Below are 17,469 nucleotides of genomic sequence, written 5' to 3' on the forward strand. Positions count from 1 at the left end.
GTTCATACTCTGTGATCCCACTTATACACCGTAGGAACAGAGGAACAGGAGGAGACCATTCAGCATCTCGAGCCTGTTCCGCCATGGCTGACCTGTATCTTAACTCCATCCACCTGCCTTCACTCCATATCCTTTTATACCCTTGTCTAGCAAATATCTTTCAATCTCAGATTTAAAATTATGAATTGAGCTAGCATCTACTGCTTTTTGTGGCAGAGAGTTCCACACTTCGACCACCCTTTGTGTGAAGAAGTGTTTCCTAACTTCTCTCCTGAATGGCCTGGCTCTGATTTTAAAGTTATGTCCCCTTGTCCTAGACTCCCCCCACCAGTGGAAAAAGTTTATCTCTATCTACCCTATCAATTCCTTTCAAAATCCTAAAAACCTCAATCATACTACCCCTTAACCTTCTATATTCCAGGGAATACAAGCCTAGTTTATGTAATCTCTCCTAATGATCTAACCCTTGGAGTCCTGGTAAAATTCTGGTGAATCTCCACTGCACTCCTTCCAAGGCCAATATATCCTTTCTAAGGTGCGATGCCCAGAACTGTACACAGTACTCCAGATGTGGTCTAGCCAGGGCTTTGTATAGCTGTAACTAAACTTCCTCCCTTTTATATCCTAGCCCTCCAGTTATAAAGGCTAACATTCCATTAAATGTTTGATTATTATTTGGACCTAGGCCACCACATTTTAGTGATCTGTGCACACGGACCCGTAAACCTCTCTGGACTGCCACTGTTCCTAACTTTTTACCAAGATGTCACTAAATAGTATTTGTTTGTGTGATAATTTATTTCTTTTTTTTGCCACTTGAGGTGACAAATTTCACACTGTGCTCAGTGTAACATACCTATAGAAAAATGGTAAAACAAATTAAAAATGTTCAGGCCTGTAATTGGAGTTGCCCATTGGGTCAAAGTTCAAATCAACTTTGCAACCTTCTTGCTGTTAGAATAGAATGTTGCAGCATATTAATTGAACCGGAATCTATTTTAAAACCCAAGGTTACAGTAACATACCTTTAACCCAAATATACACAGTTAACAACTGATTAAATTCAGGAAACAAAAGAACACATCTTTAACTCTTTCAGGTCTGCTATAGCATTTCTTCAGTGTCAATGGTAATGTAAGGTTAAAATTATCAATTCTCTCTCCATGTCAATTCTATTCACTTTATAACAGAAAGAGGAAGGGATAGAAGCAGTCTTGTCTGTATCTTTAATAAAAACAGAAATTGCTGGAAATACTCAGCAGGTCAGGCAGCATCTGTGGAGAGAGAAACAGAGTTAACGTTTCAGGTTGATGACCTTTCATCAGATCTGAAAGGTTAACTCTCTCTTTCTCTGTCCACAGATGCTGCCTGACCAGCTGAGTGTTTTCCAGCATTATCTGTTTTTATTTCAGATTTGCAGCGCCTGCAATATTTTGCTTTTGCCTGTATCTTTCTTGGCTCTCATTTTCATCAGTTTTTTTAAAACAGACTTTTCGACAGAAGGAGGAAAAGGGGTGAAAGATGGTACCTGTACTACTTTACACACTCAAGTCAAGTCCACTGTTGTCTGGTCACCAGGTAGCAGCGGCCAACTCATGGAAGCATCTACAGCCTTCTGGCTGGAGGAGGAAGGGAGAGAGAGTGTCATTTTTTGGGGGTTTTACACTTGGTATTTTCTCAGGTTCAGGTTCACTAACTCCTCCTATAAGCAGACCTCACAGCCCCTAAAATCCAGAGTGTTCCTTTTTCAGTTGAAAATCTAGGTACAGGAAACTCTCGTTTAAACGGCACCTAAATATCCAGAATTCTCTATTAACCGGCAAAATTCTCACTCCGAAAACAACACCTCAATAACCGGCAATGTTGCCGAGTCCGAGTCTCTCGCGGTGGCTGAGTTAGTCAGTGGGGGTAGTTCTCCAAACTGCCACTACTCGGCTTCTTGGCGCTGTCGGAAGTCGGAACACCTCAATAACAGGAGTCTGACTGTCCCACGCTGCCGGTAGTCTCTTCTGATCCACCATTTTACAGGGGTACTGTGTGTCTCCCATGCTGCTGGTAGTCATTGCATTGCATTACCCTCAACTGGCAGTACTGTACTTAATCAAGCATCTTCCACCATCCATTTAACACAACATTCTGTAGGTGAGTACCCAATTACTGTATACTGCACATTTCTTGATTTTTTAAAATTTTTCTTTGTTAAAAATAGCCTCGGTAGATAACCCTCTCCATCATCCGGAATTTTTGATCAACCGGCAACACGCCGGTCCCGTCGGTGCTGGATACCAAAGAGTTTCCTGTAAATAATAGCAAGAACCCAGGAGCACAAAAGAGAACTCTTGCACTGTACACCAGCTACTGGAATGTATCATGTGCCGCCATATGCTTCTCTAATCTTCAAAAGATGAACTGATTATACACCCTATCAGACCAAGACTCAGGCTATAAACCAATTAATAAAATAGGTAAATGAAAATTATACATTATAAAACAGGGAGGCGTACACTTCTCTGTTCTCCTTGATACATAACAGACGCCACTCATTTTCTCTTTCTGTGCATAGTCTTAAACTCAGAACTCTGCTGGCTGAAAAGTAGGCAGTCCACCTGACCCCTGTGCCTAGGAAATTTTCACATGTAACCACACTCCTAATAGAAATACTGTCCAAACCCCTTTCAAGTTATAAGGGATAAAATCCAAAAGACTGCATTTCCTAATCAATATTAAATTTAAAGCCAATCTCTGTCAATGGAATATAATGCTTGTCCTGCCATGTGAAACCTATAGCCATTTAACACATTTATTATAGAAGCATAGATAGTACAACACAGAAGGAGGCCATTCAGCCCATCAAGTCTGTGACAGCTCTTTTGAAGAGCAATCCGGCTCTTTCCCCATATCCTTTTTCTCCTCCAAGTATTTATCCAATTCCATTTTGAAAGCTACTATTGACTCGGTTTCCACCACCCTATCAGGCAGCGCATTCCAAATCCAACCACTCGTTGCGTAAAAAGATTTTTTTCTCATGTCGCCTCTGGTTCTTCTGCCAATCACCTTAAATCTGTGTCCTCTGGTTATCGGCCCTTCAGCCATTGGAAACAGTTTCTCTTTATTTACTCTATTTAAACCCTTCATGATTTTAAACACCTCTATCAAATCACCTCTTAGCCTTCTCTGTTCTAAGGAGAACAACCCCAGTTTCACCAGTCTATCCAGGTAATTGTAATCCCTCATACCTGAAACCGTCCTAGTAAATCTCTTCTGTACAATCTCCAAAGCCTTCATGTTCTTCCTAAAGTGTGGTGCCCAGAATTGGACACAGTACTCCAGCTGGGGCTTAACTAGTGTTTTATATAGGTTTAGCATAACTTCCTGGCTTTTGAACTCTATGGCCGCGGTGTTTCCTATCGATGCGGCTTGGGGGCAGGACAGCTGCTTTCCAGGTTCCAGTCCTGCCCCCAATGACATCAGATGCGATTTTGCGTCAATTGGCCATGTTAAGCCCGCCCTGCGGGCTTTCCGGCCAATTAAGAGGAAGCCAGTGTCAGATGACGTCAGTTTTATTAAAGGGGCCACGCACAATTTTTTTGACAGCTGATTTTTCAGTGTTTGACAGTATTGAGGTGCTGCAAACACTGACAATCACTGTACAAAGGTGAGCCCTTGCACCCAGGCTCTCCAGTGACTCCCTCCTTAGGCTAGAACAGATGGCAGCTGCAGGTGAGGTTACAGAAGCGATCTGTCACTGGTGAGAGAGGTTCTCCCAATGAGGTGGGCCTACACACACAATCCAAAACTTGTCACCTACAGAAAAGTGTAAATGCATTAAAAATGATTTTCCCAACATTTTTTTTACCTCTGAAACTCACCAGTGCACCATTGGATCCTTCACACCACTTCAGCAGCTGTCATCAATGCAGAAACATTACAGTAGACCCACAGCACACCACATTTACCTGGCGTGGTGTCCGGACGTTGGGAAGCCCGCAGTAGACCTGTCAAAATTGCAAAAAGCCTCTTAACTGCCTGTTAACAAGCAGTTAAGTGCCTATAATCCTCTTTCCACCGCTAGGTGTCAGGTCCTTGCGCAAATTGGGGACCCGACACCTGGGAAGATTGTTTGGAGGCGGCTTGACAACGGGTTTCCGACCCGCTGTCAATCTTTGCGATTTTGCCAGATGTCACGCCTCCAAACCCGGCCCCTGAGTGCCGGCAACATTCCGGCCTATGCCTCTATTTATAAAGCCCAGGATCCTATATGATTTATTAACTGCTTTGTTAATCTGTCCTGCCTCCTTCAAGGATTTGTGCACAAACACCCCCAGGTTCTTGCACCCACTTTAAAATTGTTCCATTTAGCTTGTATTGACTCTCTTCATTCTTCGTACCAAAATATATTGCCTCACGCTTTTCTGCGTTGAATTTCATCTGCCATGTGTCCGCCCATTCCACAGCCTGTCTATGTCCTCTTGAAGTCTATTACTGTCTTTCTCACTGTTTACAACACTTCCACATTTTGTGTCATCTGCAAATTTTGAAATTGTGCCCTGTACCTCCAAGTCTGTCATTAATGTATATCAAAAACAGCAGTGGTCCTAGTACTGAACCATGGGGAACACCACTATATACCTCCCTCCAGTCCGAAAACAGCCATTCAGCACAACTCTCTGTTTTCTATCCCTTAGCCAATTTTTGTATCAATGCTGCTACTGCCCCTTTTATCCCATGGGCTTCAATTTTGCTAACAAGCCTAATATGTGGTACTTTATCAAACGCCTTTTGAAAGTCCAAATACACATCAACTGCACTGCCCTCATCCACCCTCTCTGTTACCTCATCAAAAAACTCAGTCAAGTTAGTCAAACACGATTGCTGCTTTATTAGTCCATACTTGTCCAAGTGGCTGTTCATTTTCTCCCGGATCATTGGTTCTAAAAGCTTCCCCACCACCAATGTTAAACGGACTGGCCTGTAATTGCCAGGTTTATCTTTCTCCGCTTTTTTGAACAAGAGTTTCCAATCCTCCAGTCCTCTGGCACCACCCCTGTATCTAAGGAGGATTGGAAGATTGTGGCCAGCACCTCTGCAATTTCTACCCTTACTTGCCTCAGCCATGCTATCTGTCTCCACCAATAGATCTCCATTTTGTTCCCTAATCGGCCCTTGTTCCTCTGACAACCCTTTTACTGTTAATATGCCTATAGTAGACCTTTGGATTCCCTTTTATGTTAGTTACCAATCTATTTTCCTACTGTCTCTTTGCCTCTCTTGTTTCCTTTTTCACTTCTTCTCTGTACTTTTTATATTCAGCCAGATTCTCCATTGTATTATCAAGCTGACACCTGTCATACGCCCCTTTTTTCTGCTTCATCCTACTCCCTTAACTCCTTCATCATCCAGAGAGCTCTGGCTTTGGTTGCCCTTCCTTTCCCCCTTGTGGGAATGTACCTAGACTGTATCTGAATCATCGCCTCTTTAAAGACCGCCTATTGCTTCATTACATTTCCTCCTGCCAGTCTTTGACTCCAGTGTACCTGGGCCAGATCCCTCCTCAATTCGCTGAAATTAGTCCTCCTCCAGTTAAGTATTTTTATTCTAGATTGCTTCTTGTCCTTTTCCATAACTAATCTAAACTATATGATACTATGATCATTATTCCCGAGATGGTCCCACACTGTGATATTCTCCACTTGATCCACTTCTAGGTTAGCCACTTAGATTTCCTATTGTGTTGTTCCTAGCAATTCATACCTTGTGAGGACCACTGCAGCGAGCTCTCTGAGCTCATGAGATTTTATTTGAGAAATATCCGGTGTGACCTGGGCTCATTGCCACTTCCATGCTATTTTTTTAATTAGTTCCTGGGATGTAGGCGTCGCTGGCAAGGCCAGCATTTATTGCCCATCCCTAGCTGCCCTTGAGCAGGTGGTGGTGAGCCACCTTCTTGAACCACTGCAGTCTGAGTGGTGAAGGTACTCCCATAATGCTATTAGGGAGGGATTTCCAGGATTTTGACCCAGCGACGATGAAGGAATGGCGATATATTTCCAAGTCAGGATGGTGCGTAACTTGGAGGGGAACTTGCTCAGGAGTCAGGAGGTGAGACACTTGTCGCAGAATACCTAGCCTCTGAGCTGCTCTTATTGCCACAGTATTTATGTGGCTGGTCCAGTTAAGTTTCTGGTCAATGGTGACCCCGCAGGATGTTGATGGTGGGGGACTCAGCGATGGTAATGCCGTTGAATGTCATGGGGCGGTGGTTAGACTCTCGCTCGTTGGAGATAGTCATTGCCTGGCACTTGTTTTACCTGCCACTTATCAGCCCAAGCCTGAAACTCCTCCAGGTCTTGCTACATGCGGGTATGAACTGCTTCATTATCTGAGGAGTTGCAAATGGAATTGAACACTGTGCAATCATCAGCGAACATCCCCACTTCTGACCTTATGATGGAGGGAGAGTCATTGATGAAGCAGCTGAAGATGGTGTTCCCATGCGCCTGCTATCCTTGTCCTTCTAGGTGGTAGAGGTCATGGATTTGGGAGGTGCTGTCGAAGAAGCCTTGGCGGGCTGGTGCAGTGCATCTTGTAGATGGTACGCAATGCAGCCACGGTGCGCCAGTGGTGGAGCGCGTGGATGTTTAAGCTGGTGGATGGGGTGCCAATCAAGCGCGCTGCTTTGTCCTGGATGGTGCCAAGCTTCTTGCTGTTGGAGCTGCATTCATCCCGGCAAGTGGAGAGTATTCCATCACACACTTGACTTGTGCCTTATAGATGATGGAAAGGCTTTGGGGAGTCAGGAGGTGAGACGCTCACCGCAAAATACCCAGCTTCTGACCTGCTCTTATTGCCACAGGATTTATGTGGCTGGTTCAGTTACTTTTCTGGTCAATGGTGACCCCCCCAGGATATTGATGGTGGGGGACTCAACGATGGTAATGCCGTTGAATGTTAAGGGGCGGTGGTTAGACCCTCGCTCGTTATAGATAGTCATTGCCTGGCACTTGTGTTACTTGCCACTTATCAGTCCAAGCCTGAATGTCACCCAGGTCTTGTTGCATGCGGGGATGGACTGCTTCATTATCTGAGGAGTTGCAAATGGAACTGAACACTGTGCAGTCATCAGCGAACATCCCCATTTCTGACCTTATGATGGAGGGACAGTCATTGATGGAGCAGCTGAAGATGGCTGGGCCTAGGACGCTGCCCTGAGGAACTCCTGTAGCGATGTCTTGGTGCTGAGATGATTAACCTCCAACAACCACAACCATCTTTCTTTGTGCTAGGTATGTCTCCAGCCAGTTAAAAGTTTTACCCCTGACCCCCATTGACTTCAATTTTACTAGCAATTCAACAGAGTCAATAATCCATTTTTGTCACAGGGACTAACAAGAGAACAAAAAAAAACAATGGGCCTGAAACTACGGTGCTTCTATGCGTATGCTGTCGGAAGCCTGCAGAATGGCCCCGCAGGTTCTGGTTTACTGCATGCACTGTGCATCCCCGCGAAAGCCTGGAACGTGCGATCTGTCACGTTTCGCTTGGGCAGATAAACGCATCTGCTACAAATCACTGTCGCTGACGCACAGTTGGGCTATTTGCCCAGCGAATGCCCAAGAAACCCTTAAGCCCACGAAAAGCAGGTTTTCTTTTACCAGTGTAAGGGTTAAAATAAATGTTAAAAATAATTTTTTTTGAACACCTACCTTTAAAATTAGTTTAGGCAAATTTTGGCCTGTTTTAAAATGTTTAAATTTATTTTTCAAAAAATTTAATTTTTATTTTAAATTAAAGGGTCTTTTAATTAATTTTTGAACATGTGATCATTTATTTTGATTTAAGTGCCGTGATGGTGTGTTTTTTATGTGATTTCTAATATGCTTATGGGGATTCTGTACGTAAATGGAATCCCCGTAAGCATCAAAGGAATCCCCCTTTTCGATTGGTTGGCCTGACCCACGTGATCCCAGGAATGCTTGCGAACCGCCTGCGCACCTGGGATCCGTGGACCTTTACGCAGGCCCAGGACCCGAAGAGTACGAAGCTCCGGAGACACCAAGTAAGTTCGGATTTCTTTTTTGGTTCGGAGGCGTATTCTTCTGGTACGCCTCCGTATGCAAATTCACGGCCTATACATTTCAATTTAAGCCCGATGGGAAAACATGTTAAATACTAAGAAACTAATCTAGCTTGTTACTTCTAGATTTATTTTATCTTCTCTGCTGTTCTTTTCGACCTTGGTTGTGTTCTGTACTGTGGACATTAGTCCTTCAACCAAACTTCTCAATTTAACAAAAGAAGAGCTCAAAGGGGTTAAAGCTAAGTAAGTAACCTGCTACACATTGAAAACATAATGATGTGCTTTAATAAAACCATTCAGTATAATTCTATTCAAACTTGCGTCAGACTGTTAATCAGGCCTGCTTGATTGAGTCATGGTCTATGAATATTTTAAAATTATTTTTTCCTTTACTGAAGTGGAGTAACAGTTCCAAAAATGAATGGTAATGAGTTCATGAGTGGAGTGGGGGAGGAGAAGTGGCTGTGTATATGTAAATTGTGTGACACTCGTAATTTCAATTCAAAGTGTAACTTTTCTTCTTGTCGGTACTTTAATGTTGTATCAGTGCTCCTGCAGTTATTTCCCTCTTTGGGATATTTTTTTTTTAAACATAGAGCAATTGCAGCACAAGGGTGTCAACTTATGGCTTCTCCATCTGCTTGACGTCATAGCAATGATGCTATTGCAACTGTATTGCAAGGGTCAGCGACTACATTTATTATCCAAACCAGCAGTGCTGCCTTTTAACCAGCTCTCCAACCACAAGCTGGAATGTTTATAATAACTAGAGAAGATGCAGCATGGTAATTTACTATGATGAGTGCACTGTCAATTGTGGGGCTCAGTGAGCCTCGCACTACAATCAGCCTTGTGTTAATTGAGCATTAGAAACAGAATGTTTATCACCATGCAGCAATCATGATACTGTATTGACGAGTCTTTAAAGTACAGTATTTGCAGCTGTTTTCACCATTAGTATCAACATTTTTGAGGATTTAAAAATATTCACAAAGTACACATTAACATAATGTACCCTACTGCAGGTTTTAATAGACTTGACATTAGGAAGTTATATATAATTAACAAGGTGAATGTACAAGTTTGAGGGGATTGGGATCATTTTTATCCTACAATCCATTATTTGCTCAGCCAAGAGGACGGGGTCCTCAGTCCCTGCAGCTATCACAAAGCAGGAAGCCTTCTTTATGCTTGACCCTATTTTATGGTTTTAAATTTAGTTTCCATGTTTGATATTAAAATAAAAGTTAATATTCAATCCAAACCTTCCTCTCAAGTTTGTTAATAGCCTTCCGTCACAGCTCAGTACCTGTTCAGGAGAGACTACAGAAGCTGAGCTTGTTTACAGTAGAGGAGAGTCTAGAGAGCGGAACTTACTGAGTTATTCAAGGTTCTTACGGGTATTGAATAAGTTGAAAACAGGTTTCTATTGCCCCGAAAACAACAATGAGAGGACATGGGGTGAAGCTCAGAAGAGGGAAGGTGAATGGACAGATCAGATATAATGACATCACACCGAGGGCAGTGAATGCAATGGGCTGCCAAGGGAGGTGGTTGAGGCTGATCGCATTGAGGGATGTAGATAGTGAACTCTGTATTTTGTTTTTGGACCCTGGACTGAAATGGTTCATTGTTATATTCTTATGTTCCTACGTTTTAATAATTTGTCCCAAACTAGTTAGCTCAGTTGTACTACATAAGAACATAATAACATAAGAAATAGGAGCAGGAGTAGGCCAATCGGCCCCTCGAGCCTGCTCCGCCATTCAATAAGATCATGGCTGATCTGATCCTAACCGCCAATCTACTATCACAGAACCATCTCCTGAATCTAACAGAATTAGACACACGAAATAGGAGCAGGATCAGGCTACACGGCCCCGCTACCCACAGGGCCATGTCCGATCTGAACCTAGACTCATGTCCAAATTCCTGCCCGCTCCCCGTAACCCTTAATTCCCTTTACTTCTAGGAAACTGTCTAATTCTGCTTTAAATTTATGTAATGATGTAGCTTCTACAGCTTTTTGGGGCAGCATATTCCATGGACCTACCACCCTCTGAGTGAAGTAGTTCCTCCTCATCTCAGTTTTGAAAGAGCAGCCCCTTATTCTAAGACTATGCCCCCTAGTTTTAGTTTCACCCATCATCGGAAACATCCTCCCCGCATCCACCCGATCCAACCCCTTCACAATCTTATATGTTTCAATAAGATCGCCTCTCTTCTGAACTCCAATGAGTAGAGTCCCAATCTACTCAACCTCTCCTCATATGTCCATCCCCTCATCCCCGGGATTAACCGAGTGAACCTTCTTTGTACTGACTCGAGAGCAAGTATGTCTTTTCTTAAGTATGGACACCAAAACTGTACGCAGTATTCCAGGTGCGGTCTCACCAATACCTTGTACAACTGAAGCAATACCTCCCTATTTTTATATTCTATCCCCCTAGCAATGAAAGCCAACATTCCATTGGCCTTCTTAATCACTTGCTGCACCTGCATACTAACCTTTTGAGTTTCGTGCACCAGGACCCCCAGATCCCTTTGTACTTCAGTACTTTCCAGTTTCTTGCCATTAAGATAATAACTTGCTCTACGATTTTTCCTGCCAAAGTGCATAACCTCACACTTTCCAGTATTGTATTCCATCTGCCAAATCTCTGCCCACTTACTTAGCCTGTCTATGTCCCCTTGCAAGTTTTTTATGTCCTCCTCACTCACTACTTTCCCTCCCATCTTAGTATCATCTGCAAACTTTGATATGTTACACTCGGTCCCCTCCTCCAAATCGTTAATATAGATTGTAAAGAGTTGGGGACCCAGCACTGACCCCTGCGGAACACCACTAGTTACTGATTGCCAGTCTGAGAATGAACCATTTATCCCAACTCTCTGCCTTCTGTTAGATAGCCAATCCTCTATCCATGCCAGAATATTACCCCCAATCCCGTGATTTTTTATCTTAAGCAATAATCTTTTGTGTGGCACCTTGTCAAATGCCTTTTGGAAGTCTAAATACACTACGTCCACTGGCTCCCCTTTATCCACCCTATATGTTACTTCCTCAAAGAACTGCAGCAAATTTGTCAAACATGACTTCCCCTTCATAAAACCATGCTGACTTTGTCCTATTAAATTATGATTATCCAAATGTCCTGTTACTGTCTCCTTAATAATGGACTCCAAAATTTTACCTACCACAGATGTTAAGCTAACCGGTCTATAGTTTCCAGCCTTCTGTCTACTGCCCTTTTTAAATAAGGGTGTTACATTAGCAGTTTTCCAGTCTGCCGGGACCTTTGCTGAGTCCAGGGAGTTTTGGAAAATTATTACCAATGCATCCACAATCCCTACCGCCACTTCCCTCAAGACCCTAGGATGTAAGCCATCAGGTCCAGGTGATTTATCCGCCTTGAGTCCCATTATTTTACCGAGTACCACTTCCTTAGTGATTTTGATCGTGTTTAGCTCCTCCCCCCCTATAGCCCCTTGTTTGTCCAGTGTTGGGATATTCTTAGTGTCCTCTACTGTAAAGACTGATACAAAATATTCATTCAGTGTTTTTGCCATCTCCATATTTCCCACCATTAATTTCCCAGTCTCATCCTCTAAGGGACCAACATTTACTTTAGCCGCCCTTTTTCTTTTTATATAACTGTAAAAACTCTATCTGTTTTTATATTTTTTTGCTAATTTACTTTCATAATCTATCTTCCCTTTCTTAATCAATCTTTTTGTTATTTTTTGCTGTCTTTTAAAGTTTTCCCAATCCTCCATCCTCCAACTAGATTTGGCTACCTTATATGCCCTTGTTTTTAGTCGAATACTATCCTTAATTTCTTTACTTAGCCACGGATGGCTGTCTTTTCTTTTACACCCTTTTCTTCTCAGTGGAATATATATTTTTTGGAAGTTGTAAAATAACTCCTTAAATGTACACCACTGATCATGTATCGTCTTACCCTTTAATCTATTTTCCCAATCCACTCTACTCAATTCCGCTCTCATACCTTCATAGTCTCCTTTATTCAAGCTTAGCACGCTTGTTTGAGATCCAACCTTCTCACCCTCTAATTGAATATGGAATTCAACCATGTTATGGTCACTCATTCCAAGGGGATCCTTTACTAGGACATTTTTAATTAATCCTGTCTCGTTACACAGGACCAGATCTAAGGTTGCTTGCCCCCTGGTCGGCTCAGTTACATACTGCTCAAGAAACCCATCCCTAATACACTCAATGAACTCATCCTCAAGGCAGCCCTGCCCAATTTGATTTGTCCAATTAATATGATAGTTAAAATCCCCCATAATTATAGATGTTCCCTTATTACAAGCCTCAACTATTTCCTGATTGATACTCCGTCCAACAGAGTTGCAACTGTTCAGAGGCCTATAGACTACGCCCACTAGTGTTTTTTTCCCCTTATTATTCCTTACCTCCACCCAAACTGTTTCATTATCCTGATCTTTTGACCCAATATCATTTCTCTGTATTACAGTGATTCCTTCCTTTATTAACATAGCCACCCCACCTCCCCTTCCTTCCTGCCTGTCCTTCCTGATCGTTAAATAACCTGGTATGTTTAATTCCCAGGCATTGTCACCCTGCAGCCATGTTTCTGTAATGGCCACAAGATCATACCCATATGTAGTTATTTGTGCCATTAACTCATCTATTTTGTTACGAATGCTACGTGCATTCAGATAGAGAACTTTCAAATATGCTTTGTGACACTGAGTTCCTGCTTTTGCCCTTTTTATTACTTTACCTTTTACTCCATTCCTTCTGCCCCTTCCTGACACGCTCTGGTTTTTAATTTCCCCACTGCTACCTAAGTCTATGACCTTCTCTGTTGTCATTTTTACATTTCTAGGAACCTCCCCCCCACTAGTTAGTTTAAAGCCCTCTCTACAGCCCTAGTTATATGATCCGCCAGGACTCTAGTCCCAGCACTGGCCAAGTGAAGCCCGTCCCAGCGGAACAGCTCCCTCCTGCCCCAGTACTGGTGCCAGTGTCCCAGGAAGCAAAACCCATTTCTCCCACACCAGTCTTTGAGCCACGCATTTAACTCTCTAATTTTATTTGTCCTAGCCAAATTCGCTCATGGCTCAGGTAAGTGATTATTACCCTTGAGGTTCTGTTTTTTAATTTGACCCCTAGCTGCTCATACTCCTTTAACAGAACCGGCTTCCTAGTCCTATCTACGTTGTTTGTACCAACATGGACCACGACAACTGGATCCACCCCTTCCCACTGCAAGTTTCTTTCCAGCCCAGAGGAGATGTCCTTAACCCTGGCACCGGGTAGGCAACACAGCCTTCGGGACTCTCGCTCTCGGCTGCAGAGAACTCTATCTATCCCCCGAATAATACTATCCCCTACCACTACAACATTTCTATTTACTCCCCCCTCTTGAATGGCCCCCCGTTCCATGGTGCTGTGGCCAGGTTGCTCATCCTCCCTGCAGTCCCTGCTCCTGTCCCCACAGGGAGTAAGAACCTCGAACCTGTTGGACAAGAGCAAGGGCTGCGGCTCCTCCAGCTCTACCTCCTAGATCCCCGTACCTGCCTCACTCGTAGTCACACCGTCCTGTCCCTGACCATGGGCTACATCTGAATTAATTAACTTCATAGGTGTGACCACCTCCTGATACACAGAGTCCAGGTACTTCTCCCCCTCCCTGATGTGTCGCAGTGTCTGAAGCTCAGACTCCAGCTCATCAACACGGAGCTGGAGTTCCTGTAGCAGCAGACACTTGTCACAGACGTAATCACCGTGAGCCTCAATGGGGTTCACCGGCTCCCACATCTCGCAACAGTAACACATCACCTGCTCCATTCTATGTAATTAATTAATTTTTTTATTGTTAGTTATGGACACCCTCTGCCCAATTTTAGATGCTAGTATCCCCTTTAATTAATTGGATTTAAATTAAATCAATCCCTCTAGTTACACCAGTTAAATGGTTTACCAACAGTCACTCTGCACCAGAAAGGCCTTATTAACTACAACCCACAGAGTTAAAGTTTGAAAAGAGCACCTAACACCCCACTTACCCTAACTCACACTTACCCAAACTCTCAGCACTCTTTGATGACTTGCACTCAGTGCTCGCACTAGGACTGGTCTTTTTATACTGTTTGTTTGTTTACAGCCAAATGAGTCACCCCTGCTGATTGGTTAGAAAACTGGTTTCCACTGCCTGCTGTGCCAATTTACTCCTACTGCAGTGTAACCTTGTTTTACTCTTCTTAAACCAACAGAATCCCAAATATTTAACTTTTCCCCTTTACTTAAACTGCTTAAGTAATCTTATCAAGAATGATTTAAAGAGAAATAACAATTAAAGAACTCTCACACTTACCCAAACTCACAGCACTCTTTGATGACTCGCACTCAGTGCTTGCTCGCACTAGGACTGGTCTTTTTATACTGTTTGTTTGTTTACAGCCAAATGAGTCACCCCTGGTAAAATATCCTGAATGGAGACTTGCATTCAAAGTTGCCGTCATTGGTCAATTCCTAAATGTTAGATTCTCAGTTGTGGCCCATATATATGTAAGCCAACAAAAATTGTAAACATGGTTAAAAAAGGCAAGTTATATGTATCAACGGTCGCTGGAGTCAGCCTAGTAACTTTAATGTATTCTCCTTCCTTCTTATCCTCTTTTCTTTGCTTTTTTCCTCTGTATTTCTTTTTCTTCACTTCTTCTTCTGTCCTCACCGCTCACCTGACAATGCATGTTTCACTCTCCAGCAAGAAGAATGAGACAGCTGTTGAAGCAAGGCTATCCCAACAATCAAAACACTAGTGAAAAGCGCCCCAGTAAAACTATAAGCCATGCAGTTTCACGAAAGAGAATTTGCTATTACTATGCATGCTTCAATAGCCCTACCCCCAAAGCAGGAGGAATGCCACGATTTACTGGCATGGTGCAGATACACAGGAGATTGTGATCTTTGGGCAATTAAGCAGGAAATCATAATCCCCTTCATTTTCTTAAATTTCAGTATCTCTGGTAAGTTTCTTAATGACTATTTAATGTCACTTTATATGACAGCATTATATTCAAGTATTTGAAAATTATAAATTTGCCAACAAAGATTGTCTTTTCCTTAACATACTGAATCCAGATTAATAAGCCTGCATTCTGACTTATTTTCTGTTTAATGAAGCTTTAAATCAGTTTATTAAAAACCAATCCCGAAATTATTTTTTTTAAAAGAAGACTTTTTCCTCATATACCCATTACCACTACCACTACCACATGGTGAATCCTACAGCTTCACATTCTGCAGGCTGGGGACGGGAACAGTGCAAGGCCAAAGGTACAAGCATATTCTGGCTGACAAAGTGCCTCTATTACAATGGAGTGGCCTTGCACAAATATCCATGTGGAGAACAGGGAACTGAATCGTGCTACAGCACAAAATTATATTTAGTTACAGTCCCAATGAATCATGGACCTAGAAATATAATCTGGGTCTGTGATAGAATTATTAAAATAGCAATTAGGGAGCTGAAGTTACCCCTAATTTATAATTTCGCTCTTCACTAGGGGATTCTCTGAAGAGAGGTGAAAGCCAGCTTGGTTATATGGAATACAAATTATTCTCTATTATAACACTACCCTTTAATCTGAATTTAAAGTAAAATATATAAATGTAATTGATTACAAATAGAAATTGATAACAAATTTGGTGTTAAACAGAGCATTTATTTACTTCGGATCACCTGATGGAGTTGATAAAGTCTCATTCAGTCAAATATTATAAAAGAAAGACTTACATGTATATAGCGCCTTTCAGGACCTCAGGCTGTCCCAAAGCACTTTATAGCCAATGAAGTACTTTTGAATTGTAGGGGGCGATTTTGCCAGTCCTAGGGAGGCAGGTATGGAGACGGGACTGCCGGGAAAATGGCAGAATTTGGGGGCGGGTGCCCAATCTGCCTCCATGCCATCTTACCAGGAGACGGGTTGGGGGCGGGTTGGGCAGAAAATAGGATTATCCCCTTTTTGCCCTCAACAGTGCGGGCTTCCCAAAGGCTCCAAAACATGCCAGCTCAGGGAGGCGAGTACTGGGTCTGCGGGGGTCGGAGGGGTGCAAATGTGTGATGTGAAGGTAATTGATGGGTGCAAGAGTGGAGAGGTGAGTATCTGAGGTAAGTGCAAAGTGTTTTTAAAAGTGTACTTACCTTTGTTTCTTCCTGCAGGCTTCATTCAGTTTGTATGCGGAGAGTCTCGGACCTCTGTGTTGCAGATGAGAGATGGCCGTTGCATTCTCAGATGCAACAAACATCTCAATTCTGTAAAAGAAAGAAGGTTGTATGCAAGACCTCATTAAACTGCAGAGAATGTCACTGTTTGACAGCTTCACAGAACTGTCAAACGATGACAATTCATCTGTCAAAAAGACAGATGACACGTCATATGTTGACGTGCTCTGCAACCGGCTTTCCCTTAATTGGCCAGGCTTAACAAGGTCAATCAAGCGGAAATAGCGTTGGTTGGCCACAAATCGATGGAGGCAGGACATCGACCCAACAAGCAGCAGTCCCGCCTCCAACATGCCCCCAGTCACAAAATCACCCCTGTAGTCACTGTTGTAATGACTATGTTACCCACACAAAAGCGTGGAGAAAATTGAAGTCATCAAGAATACTGTTCTTTAGCTATCTAGATGACATGGACATTTCTATGCCCTATGTAAGATCATAGTCTTAAAATATGAACGCCAATTTTTCCTACGCCATAAACATTTCAAAATTCCTAGCAGCTGTGCCTAGGCATTGACTTCAGTGTTTGTTTGGTTCCATAGTGAAATCCTAGTGGTAACTGACGTACTACTAACTGTCTTGGCAGTATAATGGGATGGACGAATTCTGATCTTAGTCATTATACAGAACATTGAAATAAAGGTAAAAGCTGACAGCTCTGCCTATTCTGGTCCAATGGCATACAACTCCTGCCAGTTGATCAATGGAGATATGTTGGCTTCTCTTGTTAACTCTTCAGAAAACCATACACAATTGATAAGCCAGATGACATGCTAAGTGAAGGTGACATGTAGAAGGAAATGAAAATGTTTCAGACATCTGTGGTCAAAATACTTGTTTCTTATTATTTAGACTTGCCAAAAAGTCATGGTTTGGTAACTTCATCAACCTGGACAAAGAGGAGCAGATTTTTGTGGTGATCAAGGACAAGCCATTGAGTTCCATTAAGGCAGACATTGTCCATGCCTTTCTTTCAGTAAGTATCAACTTTTGTTGAACATACAAGTGACATTTTAGGAAAAGATTCGCATCGTTGTTGCCTGTAATTAAAATGAGATGCTGTCTTGATGAAGTTATCACCTTTCTAAATTTAATGTTTGTAGAAAGTTT

The 17,469-nt window shown here is 42.6% G+C and overlaps 1 protein-coding gene across 12 annotated transcripts in view; it reads left to right on the top strand.

Annotated features, from left to right (window-relative positions):
* The window catches only part of LOC147107033 (serine/threonine-protein kinase BRSK2), a 1,115,513-nt gene that overhangs the window by 1,013,508 nt on the left and 84,536 nt on the right, over positions 1–17,469 (top strand). For all 12 annotated transcript variants that reach the window (XM_086008028.1, XM_086008027.1, XM_086008038.1 and 9 more), the window contains one exon: positions 17,212–17,335. In XM_086008028.1, the coding sequence (XP_085864154.1) occupies positions 17,212–17,335 (124 nt within the window). The remainder of the gene's footprint in view (positions 1–17,211; positions 17,336–17,469) is intronic.

Source organism: Somniosus microcephalus, chromosome 15, assembly GCF_052327205.1.
Source record: "Somniosus microcephalus isolate GS21.2 chromosome 15, FLI_Smic_1.0, whole genome shotgun sequence".
Taxonomy (NCBI): domain Eukaryota; kingdom Metazoa; phylum Chordata; class Chondrichthyes; order Squaliformes; family Somniosidae; genus Somniosus; species Somniosus microcephalus.